Here is a 17,621-nt window from a genome sequence, read left to right as displayed (position 1 = left end):
GCGGCTGCTTCAGTGGCGCCGAGGCCGAGGCGGAGGCTGGGCGTGCGCGCCTGACGGACGTGCCCACCCGTGCAGCTCGCCGACGCCAGTCCTCGTGGCAACCCGGCATCTCGGCGGGTCTGCGCGACGCTGCTGCCAGGATGCGGCTGTTCTACCGGCTGCTGAAGCAGCCGGTGCCCAAACAAATCGAGCACTACTCGCGCTTCTCGCCGTCGCCACTCTCCATCAAGCAGTTCCTGGACTTCGGTGAGTGCCCGCCGCCGGGCCTCAGGGACGCAGACCCTGCAGCCTCTGGCCAAAGGCCGTGGGAGGCGCGGGAGGGGTCGGGGTGTCCCGGGAGGGCTCCGGGAGGCAGGCCTGGTCCCGGAAACCGCGTCCGAGGACCCTCATCTCCGGCGGGACTTCCCCAAACCTGCGGTCACCGGGGCCGGCCCCCCTCCGTGACAGACTTTACTGCCCTGAAAACTTCGCGCGGGGATGAGACGGGGGTGGGGGTGGGGGTGGGGGTGGAGTGGCTGCCCCAGCTATACCTGCTTGGGTAAGAGCTGTTTAGAAATCGCTGAGCTCGAAGACATTATGCAATGGCATTTTGCCCCCTCCGCTGAGGTGCCGGCTGGGTGGCCTGAGTGGTGGGACTCGAACTGTTAGGGAAATCCTGTTAGAGGCCTGGCAGCGCCTCAACGGCCGGGCTGAGACCTCCTCGGCCTGCATTTCCGCACCTTTCCTCGTCCGACCTCTGCTTTTGTGCCCCACCCACCTCCACCTGGTCCAGCCCGCTGTGGGCAACTTCACAAGGATTGTGCTGGGCGAACGGGCGACCCAGGCCCCAACCTGCCTTTAGGCCTCGCTGAGAGGTGGAGAGTGCTCTCCCCCCCACCCCCCCGATTCAAACTGGATGAGACGCAAAGGGGGGGGCGGGGCGGGGTGAAGTGGGGGACTGGGCGTGCGGACCTTCCAAAAGTTGGTGGGGAAAAATGAAATTGCAAGAGCCTGGAATTTCCTCAGGAACTTTTGGAAGCTCAGGCTCCCCGTCCCATCCCCCTCACCCGTTGTTTCCTCAACTCCTGCTGTTTTGGCAGTGAGGTGAACAAACCTGGAAGGAGCTGCAACTATGTTTAAAGCCCTCCAGACACCACAGGGGGGGGGCGGGGGGGGGCGGTGCAATTAAAGGAGCGCAGGTGGTGCGGTGACTAAGCGCTCGGTTGCCAACCCAAAGGCCGGCGGTTTGAACCCAGCAGTCGGCTCCTGTGCAGGTTCCAGTCTTGGAAACCCGGTGGGGTGGCTTCCCTCTGTTCTGTGGTGCTGCTCGGGGTTGGAATCCAGTAGATGGCAATCCGTTCGCTTGGGTTTGCGGTTTCATGAACTTCGTGTAAATGTCGAGGCCCTGGTGTGCCAGTTGGGCATAAAGAATAAAGTACTGAGTATGTAAGACTATTCTGGAATGGCCTGATCACAAAATGCGATACTGATCACACTTAAAACAAAACAAAACAAAAGTTGAGATAAGAGAGGAGTAGATTACAGTTGAGACCCATTACATTGGAAGATGCTACTTTACCTGAGAGTGATGGTGAAAGCCAAAGCCCAGGGCGATGTTCATGTTTGCAGCTTCTACTTCACCTGCAGCAGGCTCTTCAGTCGTTTTATTGTCCCGTTCCTGGCCACCTGTGAGCCTTTTCGACGTTTGAGGGAGCACCAGGCTAGAAGGAAATCGTTGCTTTTGGTATAAACGATCATGTTTTCTGTCTCTACTCAGTGGTTTTGAAGAAGAACCCGGTGGCATCTACCTTTCATCAGAGTCAACTGACACCGAGTAGTTCACATGAAAAGGAGCCAATGAAAGTAGCCCAGAAACTCCCAACTCCTTTCTTCCATCCTAATGGTGAAATGGTAGCTCTAATCATTGGACTGGAGTTTCACTTGATGTCTTTCTATAGCAGCTAGAGTGGATCCTTGTTAGAGGTGCCTTGGCGAGGGTGTTAACTTGAGTAGGAAAAACCATGGTAGGGGTTAGTGTTATGTGGAAAACCTTTGAGTCCAGTCACTGGAAACCAATGTTCTAATTCAGGTTCTGCTTGTAACTCATTGTGTGACCTTGGACAAAGGGACTTCACTGCACTGGGGTGCCTTGTCCTCATTAATAAAACCCAAACCCATGGATCTGATCAGGTTAATCTCCAAAGCATATGCTTCCCCCCCACAAAATAAAAGATATGATTGTCATTTCAAAGGGAAAAGGACGAGGTTTAAAATTAAACAACACCCCCCCCCCAAAAAAAAAACCCAACCCATCAACAACAAAAACAATCAGTCAAAACAAATTTTGCTTGAGTTTTCCCATAAAAGTATTCTTACCTATTTGGGGTGGGGGTGGGGGAGTGAAGACATACACCCCTAGGATAAAGGGAGAAATCTAATAGCTAAGTCTTTTCCACAGAGGGAAGCTCACAGAAGTATTGCATGAAATGGTGGGAGAGTTGGCCAGAAATCACAAGGCATAAATGGCATGACTAAAAGAAAGGGCGTTGTCGTGCAAAGTCCACCTTTAGCCAGGCTCTTCCCTTAGTTCTTCCAGTCTCTTGACAGATGTTCTCTTTGGGCAGTAGCTGTGGGAGCGTGAGCATTTAGAATAGGCGTGGGAGTATTTTTAAGGTGAAGCAGAGAAACAGTAAAGAAGCTATGGCTGTAGAAAGTGGCAGGGGAGGGAGGGCCATCTCCACTGCTTAAAGGCCTGTGTCTGGGAGCAGCAGATGAGTGCCTGAAACCAGTCAGGTAGGGACTGGGGCAGATGCTCATGCCTCAGCTGCAGTGGAGCAGCACATAATCTTCAGGTAGTCCATGGCATATAGGAGGAGGACAAACCATATTTATGGCCATTCTTTTTTTTGAGCCCTGGAGATGTAGTGGTTACGTGTTGCAGCCCCAAAGGTAAAAGATGAGGCTTTCTACTCCCATAAAGATTGGCCATTTCGGAAACACACAGGGCTAGTTCCACATTGCCCTATAGGGTCATTGTGGGTTGGAATAGACTCAATAGCAGTAAGTTGAGGTTTTCCTTCACTCTCTCTTTTTTTTTTAAATCAATTTATTGGGGCTCATACAATTCATCACAATACATAGATCAATTGTGTAGAGCACATCTATACATTTGTTGCCCTCATCATTCCCAAAATTCGCTTGCCTCTTGGGTTCCCGGAACCACTCTCACCAACACTGTTGTCAAACTCTGGGGAGATGATAAATGGTCTTTGTATAGAACATTTCCTCTTTGAGTAAACATGTTTTAAAATTAATTTCATCTCAGAAGATAGAGAAATTTTAAATATACGAGAAGAAGAGAGAAGCATGACAAATCCCCTGGATTCATTATGATGAATACCATGGGGTATTTCTCTGCTGGTTTAGCTTCCTTAGGTTTCCTTGTCAATGTTACACTTGCTTCAGAAGTAGAAATTCTCCCCCCATGCAAAGACCAGTATATTTGAATTGTTTAAAGGTTTGATAGAACCCCCAACAAAACAAGTTAAAGTGTGTGTGTGTGTGTGTGTGTGTTGGGGCTGGGGTGGGGGTAAGACTGCTCTGACAACTCTTTCGTAGTATTGATCTGCATAGATTTTCTGTTTCTTTGAGAGTTTATTTTGATGGACTTCCCTAGAAAATTAACCTAATTATCAAGGCTAAGTCACAGTGTCTAACCGCGATAGTAGTCCCTTTCTGTCTAACCGGCTCTGTGGTTAAAGCCCTTTTATTTGTTATCCCACATTTGTGTTTCTCCTCTTGGTTTAGGCTCAGTGATGGAGTGCAGTGATTCATTTTATAATGTTTGTTCTCCAGTTCATAGCCTCCTTTGACTTACCGAAGTCCCTCTGACAGTATTTGGGATCTTTAAAAAAACAGTTGTTTTTCTAAGATTTTGCGTTGCTGTTGTCTGTATCTGTATTTGAGGCTATAATGATTTGGGGGAGCATTGCTCTTGATGATGTGCCCTGTTTGCTTCTTTCCTCAGCTAATCTGCAGCTTTAGAGTTTCATTCTATATGGACAAAGAGTGAGTGGTTTGAGTTCTTACATTTCCAGTAGGTATTTTCTGTACTTCACATTGGCATCTGTCATCTAATTTTATTCTGTCGTATTTAAAGAGGTGGGCTGAAATAGGAGCTTTAAAATGATCAGTGGTTTCTGTGTAGCCAAACAGCTAGCCATCTCATGCAAATGTTACTTCGGCAGCAAGAAAGATGGTATATGCTCTCTTCTCAGGTTATATTGAGTTTGAGATACCAGATCTACCATACATAATTTGTTTTCATCCACTCAATGTGTTTCAGTCCCTGGGTGGCACAAAAGGTTCAGCAGTAGAGTACTAACCAAAAGGTTGGCAGTTCAAATATACCCAGAGGCACCTCTGAAGAAAGGTCTGGCAATTTGCCTCCAAAAGATCACAGTCTTGAAAACCCTCTGGAGCAGTTCTACTCTGCTCACATGAAGTCACTGAGTCAGAATTGACTACAGCAATGAACACAACCAATGCTATGGCTCTGTTTCTCTCTATAGTGTCTGCTCTGTGACTCTTGGTGTTATGTGTGATGCTTAGATATTCATAACTGTCATGTCCTCATTCTGACTTGCACCCTTTAGCATTGTAGACTACCATGCTTGTACTCACTCAGTACTTTTCCACCTGGATCCCACCCTAATTCATAGGAAGATCAAGGCATCTCTTTTCTGCTCGCATTTCCTAGTATAGCATCACCATCCTTTTATTTTCAGTCTTCCCGAGTGACTTAACTTTAACTAGGTGTCTAGTCTAACGTGCAGTTGGGCTTTGTGTTGGGACTGATGGTGTCATTTCCATGTCGATAGTAAGTTTAACCTGTTTATATTTACTGATAGGGCAGACCTGCTATCTGCAAGGAGACACATCTGTACTTAATGTTTTGCTTGGTCCTTTATCATATTTCATTTAATTATTAGGTTTGAGCTTTTAATTGCAGTGGTTATCTTAATCATTATTTCTTTATGTGGCGAAGTAAAAGAGTATTGTGATTAGGGTTCCAGTTCATACAGGCACATATTTGTTCCAAACAGAACGGGTTTGAACATGTCTCTGTGATCAGTGGGTGACTGCAGGCACTCTGTCAGAAGTCACACTTGTCTTGGTCTCCTTGGGGTTCCTTCAGGGGAAAAAAAGGTGTAATCAATACAGCAGTTTCTGAGGGGATAAGCTGGGCCAGTTCAGTTCAAAGCAGAGAGAGGTCACTCAGCTCAGAAAGTGATGGCAACTGTTTTCTTAGGATCCCCAGGGGATCATCTAGATAGATTTTTCTGGAGGATCACAGGGGCTTATTATGAAGATGTTCCCAGAAAACTGAAAATTGCACTGATGAGGAAAAGGCCAGAAAGTGGTATCAAGGAATTCCCACCTACTCCCTCCCCCAATCAGGACATTGTACCTGCTCCTGCTTCCAGAGTAAAGGGCTGGTGAGCATGAATTTTGTAGGGAAGCCATAGCCCCTGCACCCTCCAGCCCCGGTCTTGCCCCTTCAGATTTCTTTTGCTTCTTGAAACAAACAAAAAAAAACATTTCAAAGGAACACTATTTGAGTCCCTTGCGGAAGTCCAAACTGCCATTTTGACACTGTGAAAGGAAGAGAGGAGGTGTCTCTGCGAGGGAGACGGAAACATCGCCTTCGGCAGTGTACATAGAACTATATGGTGACTGTGTCAAGAACAGTAGCTTCTCATTTTGATATTTTTGTCGTAATAAAGGTTTCTGTGATCTGGGTTCAGGAATTTCTGGCTTATTCTTGCTTTCCTTTATCCTTCTTTTGTCCAATCTGTTCGCAGCTCAAAAAAAAACCCAAGTGAAACTCACTGCCATCAAGTCAGTTCCAACTCAGGTGACCCTAAAGCTAGCCACATGCCTTATCAAGCACTTGATAAGCACTTTAGTGCCAACTGTGGCTGAGAAACCAAATCAATTTCAAACTGATACCTGACTTGGTTCATCAGAAAACATTTTAAGTATGTTTTATGTGTCTGGATGCAAATTTTATGAAATCAAATTATAGGTCAGTTATTTCCAGGAACAAATAGAACTTCGGAATTGAGGTGTGCTGTAAGTGTAAAATATACCCACACCACATCTGCTATAGTCGAGTCAGTGCTGACTCATAGTGACCCTCAACAAAGTAGAATTGCCCCGTAGGGTTTCCATGGCTGCAATCTTTGCAGAAACAGAAGAAAGCAGGTGTTCACCTAAAGAAATCAAATGTTTCAGTGTTGTTTTTTATAATGATTACACGGTTGAGATGATGATATTTTGGATATGTTTGGTTCAGTACAATACTGTCCAGGTTTATTGAGACTGCTTTTTATGTTAGTGCCTTGGAGGTGTAATGGGTTACATGTTGGGCTGCCAACCACAAGGTCAGCAGTTTGAATCTGCCAGTTGCTTTCAGGAGAAAGAGGAGGCTTTGTGCGCCTGTAAAGAGTTACAGTCTTGGAAACCCCAGGAGCAGTTCTACCCTGTCCTATAGAGTCGCTATGAGTCAGAATTGACTTCATGGTAGTGGGTTTGGCTTTTTTTATGTTAATGTGCTTACTAGAAAATTGAAAACTGTAACCGTAGCTCATGTGAAACTTCTATAAGGTAATGGAGTTGTAAAAAGACTTATGTATTAATTCTCTGCTTGGAGCAATGGGAGCACTGGCTCTCTACCTTCAGAAGAAACATCTAAGGTTTGGTTTTCTTTACTGTCACTTTAATGTCTTACTCCATTATATTTGTTTGTTTTCCCTGTAAATCTCTTGGTACTTGGGGAGCAATGGATTGTCTCTGAATGGCAGTTCATGTCTAGTGGTTCCTTATATATTTACAAAAGTTTGAAGTATGTCCCTCAAGTAGTTGTTACCAGTTGCAAGTTCTCTTCAGAATGGAAGGGTATCACTTTAATTTAGTCAGTCGTTATAATATATGTGGCTGTCTCTGCATTGAAATATAAACCCAAAACCCAACTCACTGCCATTGAAGAAATTCTGACTCATAGTAACCATTTAGGACAGAGTAGAACTGTCCCTGTGGACGTCTCAGGCTATAAATCTTGATGGGAGCAGGCAGCCTCATTCTCCTGAGAGCCACTGGTGGGTTCAAACTGTTGACTCTGCAGTTAGCAGCCCAACAGGTCACCCAGTAGGCCCCCAGGGTTCCCTGCATTTAAATATGGTCTTTCCCAGCTAAAACCACGAGAGAGCTGGTTGTCTGGCAACCACACCTTACTTTTCCCCGAGTCTCATCTCTTGATTTCCACCATAATCACCCTGGCTGAACTTTGGAACCTTCAGCCTTCAGAAGACAGCAGCCAGTTTCTCTGGTTAGACTATTTGGGGGATTAAGAGCCCAGTTGCTTTCTGCTTTCCTTGAAAAGGTGTCTTAGGATTCCAGTACCTATTGAGACCTTGACCTTGGTTCTGTGCGATTGCTCTTCGCCAAGTCTGGGCTGTTAAGTCATCTTGCTTCCTGGAGCCTTGTCACCACTGGGAAGAAGAGTGATTCTGTTCCCAAAGATGACGGAAAAAAAATTTTTTTAAACAGTTGGGAAAAAGGAAAACAGTCGTTTTCTGTTTCCAAGGATGTTTATCTTATACCTTTACATGTGTCCCTTTTCCATAGTAGGAAGGCTTTTCTCTTGCTAGGTGCTGCCAAGAATTTCCCTAGCCAATTTGGAGAACAGAAGCCAAATACTCAGGATTAAAGGGGGTAGGGTTAATTTAGGTGAAGATAAGAGGGTAAGTCATAAAGTATTGTTTACAGAGTGTTCACAAATACGAAGGGATCTGAGAAACTCCCCATAACGTCGATGAACCTGGAAGATATTATGCAGAGTGAAAGCCATCAGTCACAAAAAGACATATTCTGTGCAACTACTGTTGGAAAGAGTCAAGGAAAAGTTTCCACAGAAAAAGAAACATGCTTTTGGTGGTTACCAGGGCTGAGGGAAAGGAAGAGTAAATCACTAAGCAGAGGGTTGGTCCCAGCAAGACGTGTGTAAACATGTCTCTGTGGTCCGTGGGTGGCTGCAGATATGTTCTCTCAGTAATACACTTGTCTTCATCTCCTTAGGGTGCCTTCAAAAAAGTCCAATCAAAACTGGCTTCTAAGGGGATTTGCTGAGCCAAATTAATTCAGTGCAGAGAGGTCACCTCAGAAGGAGATGGAGATAGTTTTCTGAGGGTTCCCAAGATAGGGTCATCTAGATAGATTTTCTGGAAAGATGAAGGCGGGTGGGGGGGTTGTCATGGGAGCTTGTTATGAAGATGCTTCTAGAAAACAGAAAACTGCATTGACGAGGAAAAGGTCAGGAAAGTAGCCTCAAGGATTTTTTTCCCCTATTAGGAAAATGCACCTGCTCGTTCTTTGAGACTAACAAGGGCTGTTCAGTAAGAATTTTGTTGGGAAACCTTATCCTATCCACTCTCCAGCCCTGATCTTGCCCCTTCAGACCTTTTTTGTTGTTGTTCTTAAAACAACATTTCAAAGGACCATGATTTGAGTCCCTTGATGATGCCAAAGCTGAGTGCAGAATTTTCTGAGCAAGTGTTCAAGAATAACCCTACCTACAGAAGCTTGGAAGATATGTCATGAAACTATAACTTCACTTTGGGAGATTATATTTTAATAAAGATTTCTCTGATTTTGTAGCAATATTTTTAAAATGCCTGTGTATATTGGCTTATTGCACATCGATCAATGTTTAAATTGAAAGACTTAACTCTTGGGGACTTTAAGATTGGTTAGGAGCCCCTATGTGATTTAGTTGGTTATGCACTTGCCTATTAACTGAAAGGGTTGGTTGTTCTAATCTACCCAGAAGCACCTAGGAAGAAAGGCAGGGTGGTCTGCACCCAAAAGATCACAGCCTTAAATTCTGCACACGAGGTTGCCAAGAGTTGGAATGAACTCAATGGTAATGGTTGGGTTGTATTTAAAGATCCCATAGTGCTGGATTTCAGCACAACCTGGTTTGTCAGGCACTGGGGAGACTCCAAGACACTACACGTGTAGTTTTTGCTTTATTGTCTTTACCAAACGCGAGTACGGTATGTTTTGAGTGCTGAGGTTAGCTGACCTATTGATGAGTGGGTGGTTCCTCCCATGAAGGCCTGGACATTTACTGCTGAAAGCTCACATCCATGAAAACCCTATGAAGTGTTGTTTACACTCTACAACACAACTAATCACCATGGATTCCTTAGCAATTGCAAATGGAAGCACATAGTAAATACATACGAAATAGGTAGTGTTATTTTATTTTTTGACAGTGATGATCAGCACATTATTTGTCATTCCTAGAGAATTTTTTTTATTTTTTAAATTTTCAATCTAGTAGTTGCTAGAATGAAAATGGTGAACCTTGATTGGAGTTGCCTGATTTCTCAGAACAGCCCCCCCCCCAAGTCACTCCTTGCACCCACATCCATATCTACTTGCATCCTCTCTGAATCCCTAGGTAAAGGACTTTTCTTAAGAGACAGCATCTCACTCCCTGTGTGGAGTAGGCTTGGGACCCCTACAGTGTTAGAACCTTTATGCAGCCTGAGCAGGCTTAGATGATACCCGGTGCTACCCTTGGTTCTTTGGTTGGTTTCTGCTTCTTTGAAAAAAAGTCTTATCTCTTAAAGATAGAAATTCTTTTTAAAAATTTTAATTGAAAGATCATTTTATTCGGGGCGCTTACATCTCTTAAAACAATCCATACATCAGTTGTATCAAGCCTATTTGTACATATGTTGCCACCCTCATTTTCTAAACATTTACTTTCTATTTGAGCCCTTGGTATCAGCTCTTGTTTCCCCCTCCCCCCTTGTGAACCCTTGATCAATTATAAATTATTATTATTTTAAGCTTACACTGAACAATTCTTGACTGACAAAAAACAAAAGCAAAACACTGTGCTTCATTATGTTTATTTAACCAATGGTTATGATACAACACCTACGAAATGCTATGCTTGTTGATTTGGTTATGACCTGAGAAGAAGAAACACGAAGACTGGTATATTTTAGAAAGTATTCTATTTAAGAGCTGTGACACTTTAGGGCAGGTGTCCTCAAACTACGGCCCGTGGGCCACATGCGACCCACTGAGGACATTTATCTAGCCTGCCGGGTGTTTTTGCCCCATTTTTTTTACTTCAAAATAAGATATGTGCAGTGTGCATAGGAATTTGTTCATAGTTTTTTTTAAAACTATAGTCCGGCCCTCCAACAGGTCTGAGGGAGAGTGAACCTGACCCCCTGTTTAAAAAGTTTGAGGACCCTTGCTTTAGGGAAACGTTCTACTTCAAGGCAGATAGCTGAACTTTGTGTAAGTCAATGAATTGCAGTTAACCATGGATTTCTATTTCTTCATCAATAAATTTCGTTTTGCTCTAAAAAGAAAGAAACTGTTGGGAAATTGATCATACTGTTGGCAAGATTCTGAAACAGTGGTTTTGTTATCAGGTGAAATTAAAAAATGTCACTGATTTTCCTTCTCCTTTATATTGTATGGGCATTCAATTACAGGTAGTCCCCAGGGTTATATTCAATGGACTTACATTACATACAAACCATAGTTACCAGTCACTGACTTTCCTTGAATGCAGACTCGGAGATCATGCTTGGGAAGGAGTTGCATTTGGTAAATCTGCACAAGACTTCTTTAGAGTCTTGAAAAACAAAGGTGTTACTTTGAGGACTAAGGTGCAGTTGCCTCATATGTATGTGAAAGTTGGACATTGAATAAGGAAGACCAAAGAAGAATCGGTGCGTTGGAATTGTGGTGCTGGAGAAGAATGTTGAAAGTACCATGGCTTACTTACTAAAATGACAAACTGACCTGTCCTGGAAGAAGTGCAGCCAGAGTGAGTGCTCCTTAGAGGCAAGGACGGTAAGACTTCATCTTACATACTTTGGACATATTGTAAGGAGAAACCCGTCCCTGGAGAAGGACATTTTGCTTGGTAAAGTGGAGGGGCGGTGAAAAAGAGGAGGGCCCTCAATGAGATGGATTGGCACAGTGGCTGCAACTGTGGGCTCAGGCATAGGAACAATTGCGATGATGACACAGGACCCTGCAGTCTTTCGTTCTATTGTGCGTTAGGGTCACTGTGGGTCAGAACTGACTTGATGGCACCTAAGAACAGTAACAAACATAGAGTTGCTATGATTCAGAACTGACTCGATGGCAGTGAGTTTGTTTTATTTTTTATAACAAACGGGTGTTACTTTGGGAACCAGATTATTACTGTATTATTATGTTAAAGGTGTCTTAGTGTATCTGGAAGTGTTTCTTTACTATTTTCCTGTTTTAAAAGGTATGCTACATATATACAAAGACAGACACTTGACTGACATTGGACACTGACTGAACCTAACTTTTCTCACGTACGTACAAATTCCACATCAAAACAGATTTAGGCACAGAACATGTATATAATTTGGGGACTGTCTGTATTTCACTTCTGTGATCATTTTAGAGTTGGGCAAATCCTTTCATTTAGAGAACACCTTGTGGAGTAGTGGTTACACTTTTGGCTGCTAACCACAATGACAGCAATTCGAGCCCACTAGCAACTCTCCTAGCTTTCCATGCCCAAAAAGAGTTACAGTCTTAGGAACCCACGGGGACAGTTCTACTCTGTCCTATAGGGTTGCTAGTAGAATTGACTCGACAACAGTGAGTGAATGGGCAAACTTAAGGCAGAGGGCTAGCTACTCGTTTTTCTAAATAAAGTTTCATTGGAACACAGCCACCCTCATCATTTACAAACCTTCTATCGCTTATGTGGAGGCCTGGTGGCATAGTGATTATTGGGCTGTTAACTGCAAGGTCAGCAGTTTGCAACCACCAGCCACTATGTGGAAGAAAGTTGAGGCTTTCTGCTCCTGCAGAGAGTTACGGTCTCAAACCCCCAGGGGCAGTTCTGCCCTGGTCTGTCACGGCACTATGAGTCCGAATCAACTCGGTACCAGTGAGCTTGCGTTTTCTGTGGCTCAGCAGCAGCAGTGTTAAGCATGGCTTACAGAACCTAAAATGTACATTTTCTGGCATTTTACTTTTAAAAAATGATGATCTCTTTGTATTATCTTAGTGTGTTCTACTATTTCTCTGGATTCTAATAGTCATTGCAGTGGCCATACAACTCAGACAAAATTCATGATTAAAGTGTTTATTAAGGAAGCTAACAAGTTGTAATGCCAGTGAGACATTCTTAGGGTTGAATTGTCGGGACATGTCACAAACTTCTTTCTGGCCTGCTAATAAATGCCCATGGTTCGTAACACTCTGCCGTAAGCCTCAACCTGAAGACATTCAACTCAAGCAAACCAGCTTCCTGAATTAAGTGGCCACAAGCACCCCACTCCAGGAAGCCTCAGCCAGAAGACACTCAGCTCCACTTTTGTGGGTCCACAAACCCACCTTCCCCAATTAAGGGCCCAGAGGCCCCCCCACTCCACAAGCCAGCCTTCTGTATAAAAACACTCAGCTTTACTAGCTCCGTGGGTTGAGAGATCCATCACTCTTTTCTATGTTCTGGCTCTTGGTTCGGCTGCTGCTCCTCTGGTGTTATAGCTGTCATCTGGATCCAGGAGGTTCACTGCACAGGGATCCCAGGTCCAGAGAAGTGCTTCACCCCTGCTTCTTGCTGCTAATGGGATCCCTCCACCTGCTTCTTAGAGGGCTCATTTTATAGGCAACAGGATGGGACTCCAGGGAATCCTGTGCGCAATTACTCACAGGTGAATCCTACCAGTATCTTCCCCCACCTTCGTAACAGACCCATGCAGGGAAAGATTCTTTGTTGGGAGTTAGAGACTTTGTGTAAAAGAGTCACATTAAATAATTAACTGCCCTTGCACCCTGTTCTAAGATATTTCTGTTCCCTGTTTAAAAAATGAGCAGTGGTTAATCCTAATTTGTAGAATGATAAAACTGCTTTTTCTTTGTGCCGCTCATGTTAAACTCCAGCTCTTTGAATTGTGACTTGGGGAGTAGCTAAAATACTCCCCCAGACAGCAGTAATGAGGGAGATTCCTGGCCAGTGCATCTCCTGTGCAGCTCACCACCCATCTGCTAGTGGGGGCTTGCCGCTTGCTAAGGTACTGCACAGGTTTTTTGAGACCTTCCAGACTAAGAGGAACTCGGAAGAAAGACCTGGTGATCTGTCAATGAAAACTGTATGGTTCACAATGGTCTGATTGTAATTGATCATGGGGATGGACAGGACCAGGCAACATTTATGCTATTAAGCATAGGTACTCCATGAGAGGCGGGGTGGGGGGCTGGGGGGCGTGGCTACTCCATGGCATTTAACATCAGCAACAAGACTGGCAGGTAACAGGTGGTTTACCTCTGGGGTACAGGTAGTCCCTGACTGACCATGCAATCAAGGTAGGACTGACCGCATTGAAGACCTTCTGATGGTTTCTCTTTTTGTGCATCTTAGAAAATGCACTGCATACAGTATTATAGCCTGTAATGTGCCAATGTTATCATCCTTGGATTTTAAATGTTATAATAAAAACCAAAGAGGAAAAGAGGTATTTGACTCCGACTCTGACCTTGACAGAACTGACTTCCGAGTAACTCAATGGAACGGAATTGGTCCTTCACTCAGGGAAGTACCTGTAGACGCCCTTGAGTGAATGACCACATGAAAGGCTCTGAGGGATTTTATAGCTCAATCTATCTAGGGCTACTAGCAAAGCTCATGGGAACTAGTTTCCCCACAGCCCTATGACAATGAGGTTTGATGAGTTTGACTATATAACAGGTAACAGGAGCTAAATGTTGCTATTTTTTCCCCATGTAGGTTTATTCTCCTTGTATTGGGTTGGGTGGAAAGTGCCTTTGATCACTTAGTAACAGGACCCAGAGCTTAATGATTTATGTGGCTTCCTTGTGTGTATTTTACCTATTAAGCTATTGTACCGTGTAAATACTGTCTCCCCCTTTTGTTCCCTTGTTTGGTAAGGCAGGGAAAACCTCTGGCTTTATTATATCTTAAGTTCACAGAGTATCTTTATATAGACTTTATTTAATCAGATAATACTTCTCATTTTAACTAAACATCATATGCTAACTTTTGCCTTGTAGTTTATGTTCAGATTTGGTCAGCGAACTTCCTTATTTATTACCTTAAATGGAAAAAATATTTCTTGTGCAATTATTTTTCTTGATAAATTAGGCAATTTATATAAAATTTGCTAAGAAGATGGGTTGCGTTACTGGTGTCTTAGGCTTCCCAACTTTGTCCTGGAAACTGTCAAATCTCTGAAGCATCTTCAGTTAGTCAGTTGTACTTTTGTGTCTTTGAAGACTAGCTTACCATTTTACCGTCCTCTTTCCCTTCGTAGTAGAGCTGGATTTGACTTTGACCCATTGAAGGTCTCCCTCAAGGAAAACCCCTTCTCTGGCCACTGTTTCTTTTTTACTCTGCGATTATACTTTCTATCATAAGCCAACATTATGCAAAAATGGAAGATGAGTACATCACTACATAATGACCTAATTTCATTATTACATAACTGCCAAAGTGTTGAGAATCATGGTCCAGCCTAGTTGACACACAACCTTAAGAATCCTTGCTAACTTTACTCTTGCGTTGCACACTGGCATTCGTTATGTCGTTAATGTGCAAAACACTCAGAATTTTTATTGTCATAAATGTGAAATGATGGCTATAACAAGATAATAAGTGAGACGTTAGATGTATCTATTATTCTCACTATTGGGAGAAAATTATTGACTGTCTCTCATATTTTCTACACCATGAAGCTAAATATTTCCCCAGGTGTTGTTGGCCACAGATCCTTTTGAAATTCATATTGTACATATCTTTTAACCAAAATTGTGACAGTTATATAGAGCAGCGCATATTCTGGCTTCAATCTGAAACCTTTCTTTGCATCTGTTCTGGTAGAGCACAATGTTTTCTTAAGCTTGGTAGCCGATAGTTCTTAATACCTGACTTGGCACTTTATACAATTTTGGTTAATTTTGCCGCATGATTCTGAGTTTGGATTTCTTTAAAAGTGTAATTGCTATGCTTCTATTCCACCCTGGTCCTGTACTGTGCTCAAGTGGGCACTTAATTTGTAATAATCCCCTCTGAGAGGAAGCTGCTAGGTTCACAAGTCTCCCCTTCTCTAGAAAGTGACCCTTGTTCCACAGGCTGCTGCTACTCTGGTTAATACCCTTTACATATTCTCCACCATCTCTGCCTACACATTCTTCTTCCTGCCTCTTTGACCTGAGCCTGGCTTCAGTAAAGCTATTCAAGAAGGAAAATGAACGTGAACTCTATGGACAGTGAATAAGATTCAGTAGACTCAATAGCATTGACTGATTACTTACCAACCATTGCTATACAATATGGTACCATGTAATCCTTGCAGCAGTCAGGTCCGTTTTACAAGTTAGGGACTCAAGGTGCAGAGCAGGTAAGAAAATCACCCACATGCACAGGAGGCAGTAGAGCCAGGTCTCTGCCCACCCAGTCTTCCTACCACAGCATTAGCGGAGAAAGTAAGTGAGGGATTGGATGCCCCATGTAAACAAAACAAACTAGAGGAGAGGAAGGAGTGACACGGACACTGTCACCGCTTGTTACTGCACTGTCACTGCTTTCCACATCTGAGATGCATGAGCCTTTTCCTTCATGAGCTTAGTCAGCAGTTTTCATCTTCCCCGTTTAGGAGCATCTAAGGGAGAAAGAAGGGGGGTGGGGGGCGGGAACCAAAGAGAGTTCCTGATGACGATGTTTGTGGTCGGTTTCCTAAGAAACTGAAACAAAATCTAAGCACAGAAATAGAGGCGTAACATCAAATGGATTAATTGCAGTTTTATGTGCTTCATAGTCACTGTTTGAGTCCAAGGAGTTCTGTGATTTGTTTTCCTTCATTGAATGTGCTATGATTCAGATGCTAGGCAGTGGTTCTCAGTCCTGTCTGCTCCTGAGAACCTTCTGGGAAGCTTCTAATGATAGTGATGCCCGTTCTCCACACAAGTCAGTAAGTCAATCTCTGGGGGTGGGCTCTAGGCACTGGCCTTTTTTTTTTGTTACCCACGTGATTGTAATGCACTTACACAGTTAAGAACCACTGTGTTAGATTAGGGACTTCTTTTCAACCCCCTCCCCCAAGACAAAAGATATGAACCACTTTAGGAGTTGCTGAAAGTAACATGTAGGTAGTTTAGGGTCCATCCACATGGGTTGAATGTTGCTGGGTAGGGCTGTGGAAACCATGGCATTGGAAATTACCAAGCATAAGTCAGTACCTTTGAGAAGCATATAAATATGTGAAACACTGCTACAAATATTTACATGTAGATATGTTAGCCCACCTTTGTGATTCTTATGAGTCTGTTATCCCTCCCCTTCCCTTCAAGGTTTTTGTGATAGAAGAGGTTTCTTCAAGGTGGTTTCTAGAAGGAGTGTCGTTGTTAGGTGCTGTACAGTTGGTTCCAACCCTTAGCAGCCCTATGCACAACAGAAGAAAACACTGCCCAGTCGGTCCTTTGCCACCCTCAACATTGCTCCTCTGCCTGAGCCCATGGTTGCTGCATACACTGTGTCAATCCATCTGATTGAGGACCTTCCTCTTCTTCGCTGCCCCTCCACTGTACCAAACATGATGCCTTTCTCCAAGGACTTGTCTCTCCTGACAACACATTCAAAGTATGTAAGATGAAGTCTCACTCTCCTTGCCTCTAAGGAGCAGCCTGGCTATATTTTTTTCAAGACAGATTTGTTGGCTCTTTTGGCAGTCGATGGTACTTTCAGTATTCTTTGCCAATACCATAGTTCAAACAAATCAGTTTTTCTTCAGTCTTTCACATGCATAGGATCAGGCACACCTTAATCCTCAAAGTGACATCCTTGCTTTTCAACATTTTAAAGGTGTCAACATTTTAAAGCAGATTGACTCCATGCAATGTGTCTTCTTGATCTCTTGGCTGCTGCTTCCATGATCATTGATTGTGGATCCAAGCAAGAAGAAATCCTTGACAACTTCATTTTTTTTCTCTGTTTATCGTCATTTTACCTATTAGTCCAGTTGTGAGGATTTTTGTTTTCTTGACGTTGGTGTAGTTGTTACATGTTGGGCTCCTAAGCACAAGGTCAGCCGTTTGAAGCCACCAGCAGTCCCTAGGAGGAAGATGAGACTTTCTACTCCCGTAGAGTTAACAGTCTCAAACCCAAGGGGCAGCTCTACCTTGTCCTAGAGCAATGGGTTGCGACCCCTGTGGGGGTGGAATGATCCTTTCACAGGAGTCACCCGATTCATAACAGTAGCAAAATTACAGTTATGAAATAGCAACAAAAATAATTTTATGGTTGGGGGGTCACCACAACATGAGAACTGTATTAAAGGGTCGCGGCATTAGGAAGGTCGAGAACCACTATCCTAGAAGGTTGCTATGAATCGGCATCAACTCATTGGCAGTGAGTCTGGCTTTTTGGTTTGGCTTTACACTGAGTTGTAATTTATACTAAAAATTTCATTCAATCCTTCATCAAGTGCTTACAGTCCTCCTCACTTTCAGCCAGCAATGCGGTGGCACCTGCATATCAAAGG

General features: G+C 43.7%; 1 protein-coding gene across 1 annotated transcript in view; it reads left to right on the top strand.

The window, feature by feature from the left end:
* Nucleotides 1-79: 79 nt before the first annotated feature.
* The window catches only part of PDK3 (pyruvate dehydrogenase kinase 3), a 75,141-nt gene continuing 57,599 nt past the window's right edge, over nucleotides 80-17,621 (top strand). Inside the window, exon 1 of the mRNA XM_045290743.1 lies at nucleotides 80-246. Within this exon, the coding sequence (XP_045146678.1) occupies nucleotides 141-246 (106 nt within the window). The 5' untranslated portion in view covers nucleotides 80-140. The remainder of the gene's footprint in view (nucleotides 247-17,621) is intronic.

The sequence above is a fragment of the Echinops telfairi genome, unplaced genomic scaffold (genome assembly GCF_000313985.2).
Source record: "Echinops telfairi isolate 266 unplaced genomic scaffold, ASM31398v2 ScPeMD7_53;HRSCAF=182, whole genome shotgun sequence".
In the NCBI taxonomy this organism is placed as follows: domain Eukaryota; kingdom Metazoa; phylum Chordata; class Mammalia; order Afrosoricida; family Tenrecidae; genus Echinops; species Echinops telfairi.
The sequence above is the reverse complement of the archived record's forward strand: the minus strand, read 5'-3'. Positions and strand labels throughout refer to the sequence as shown.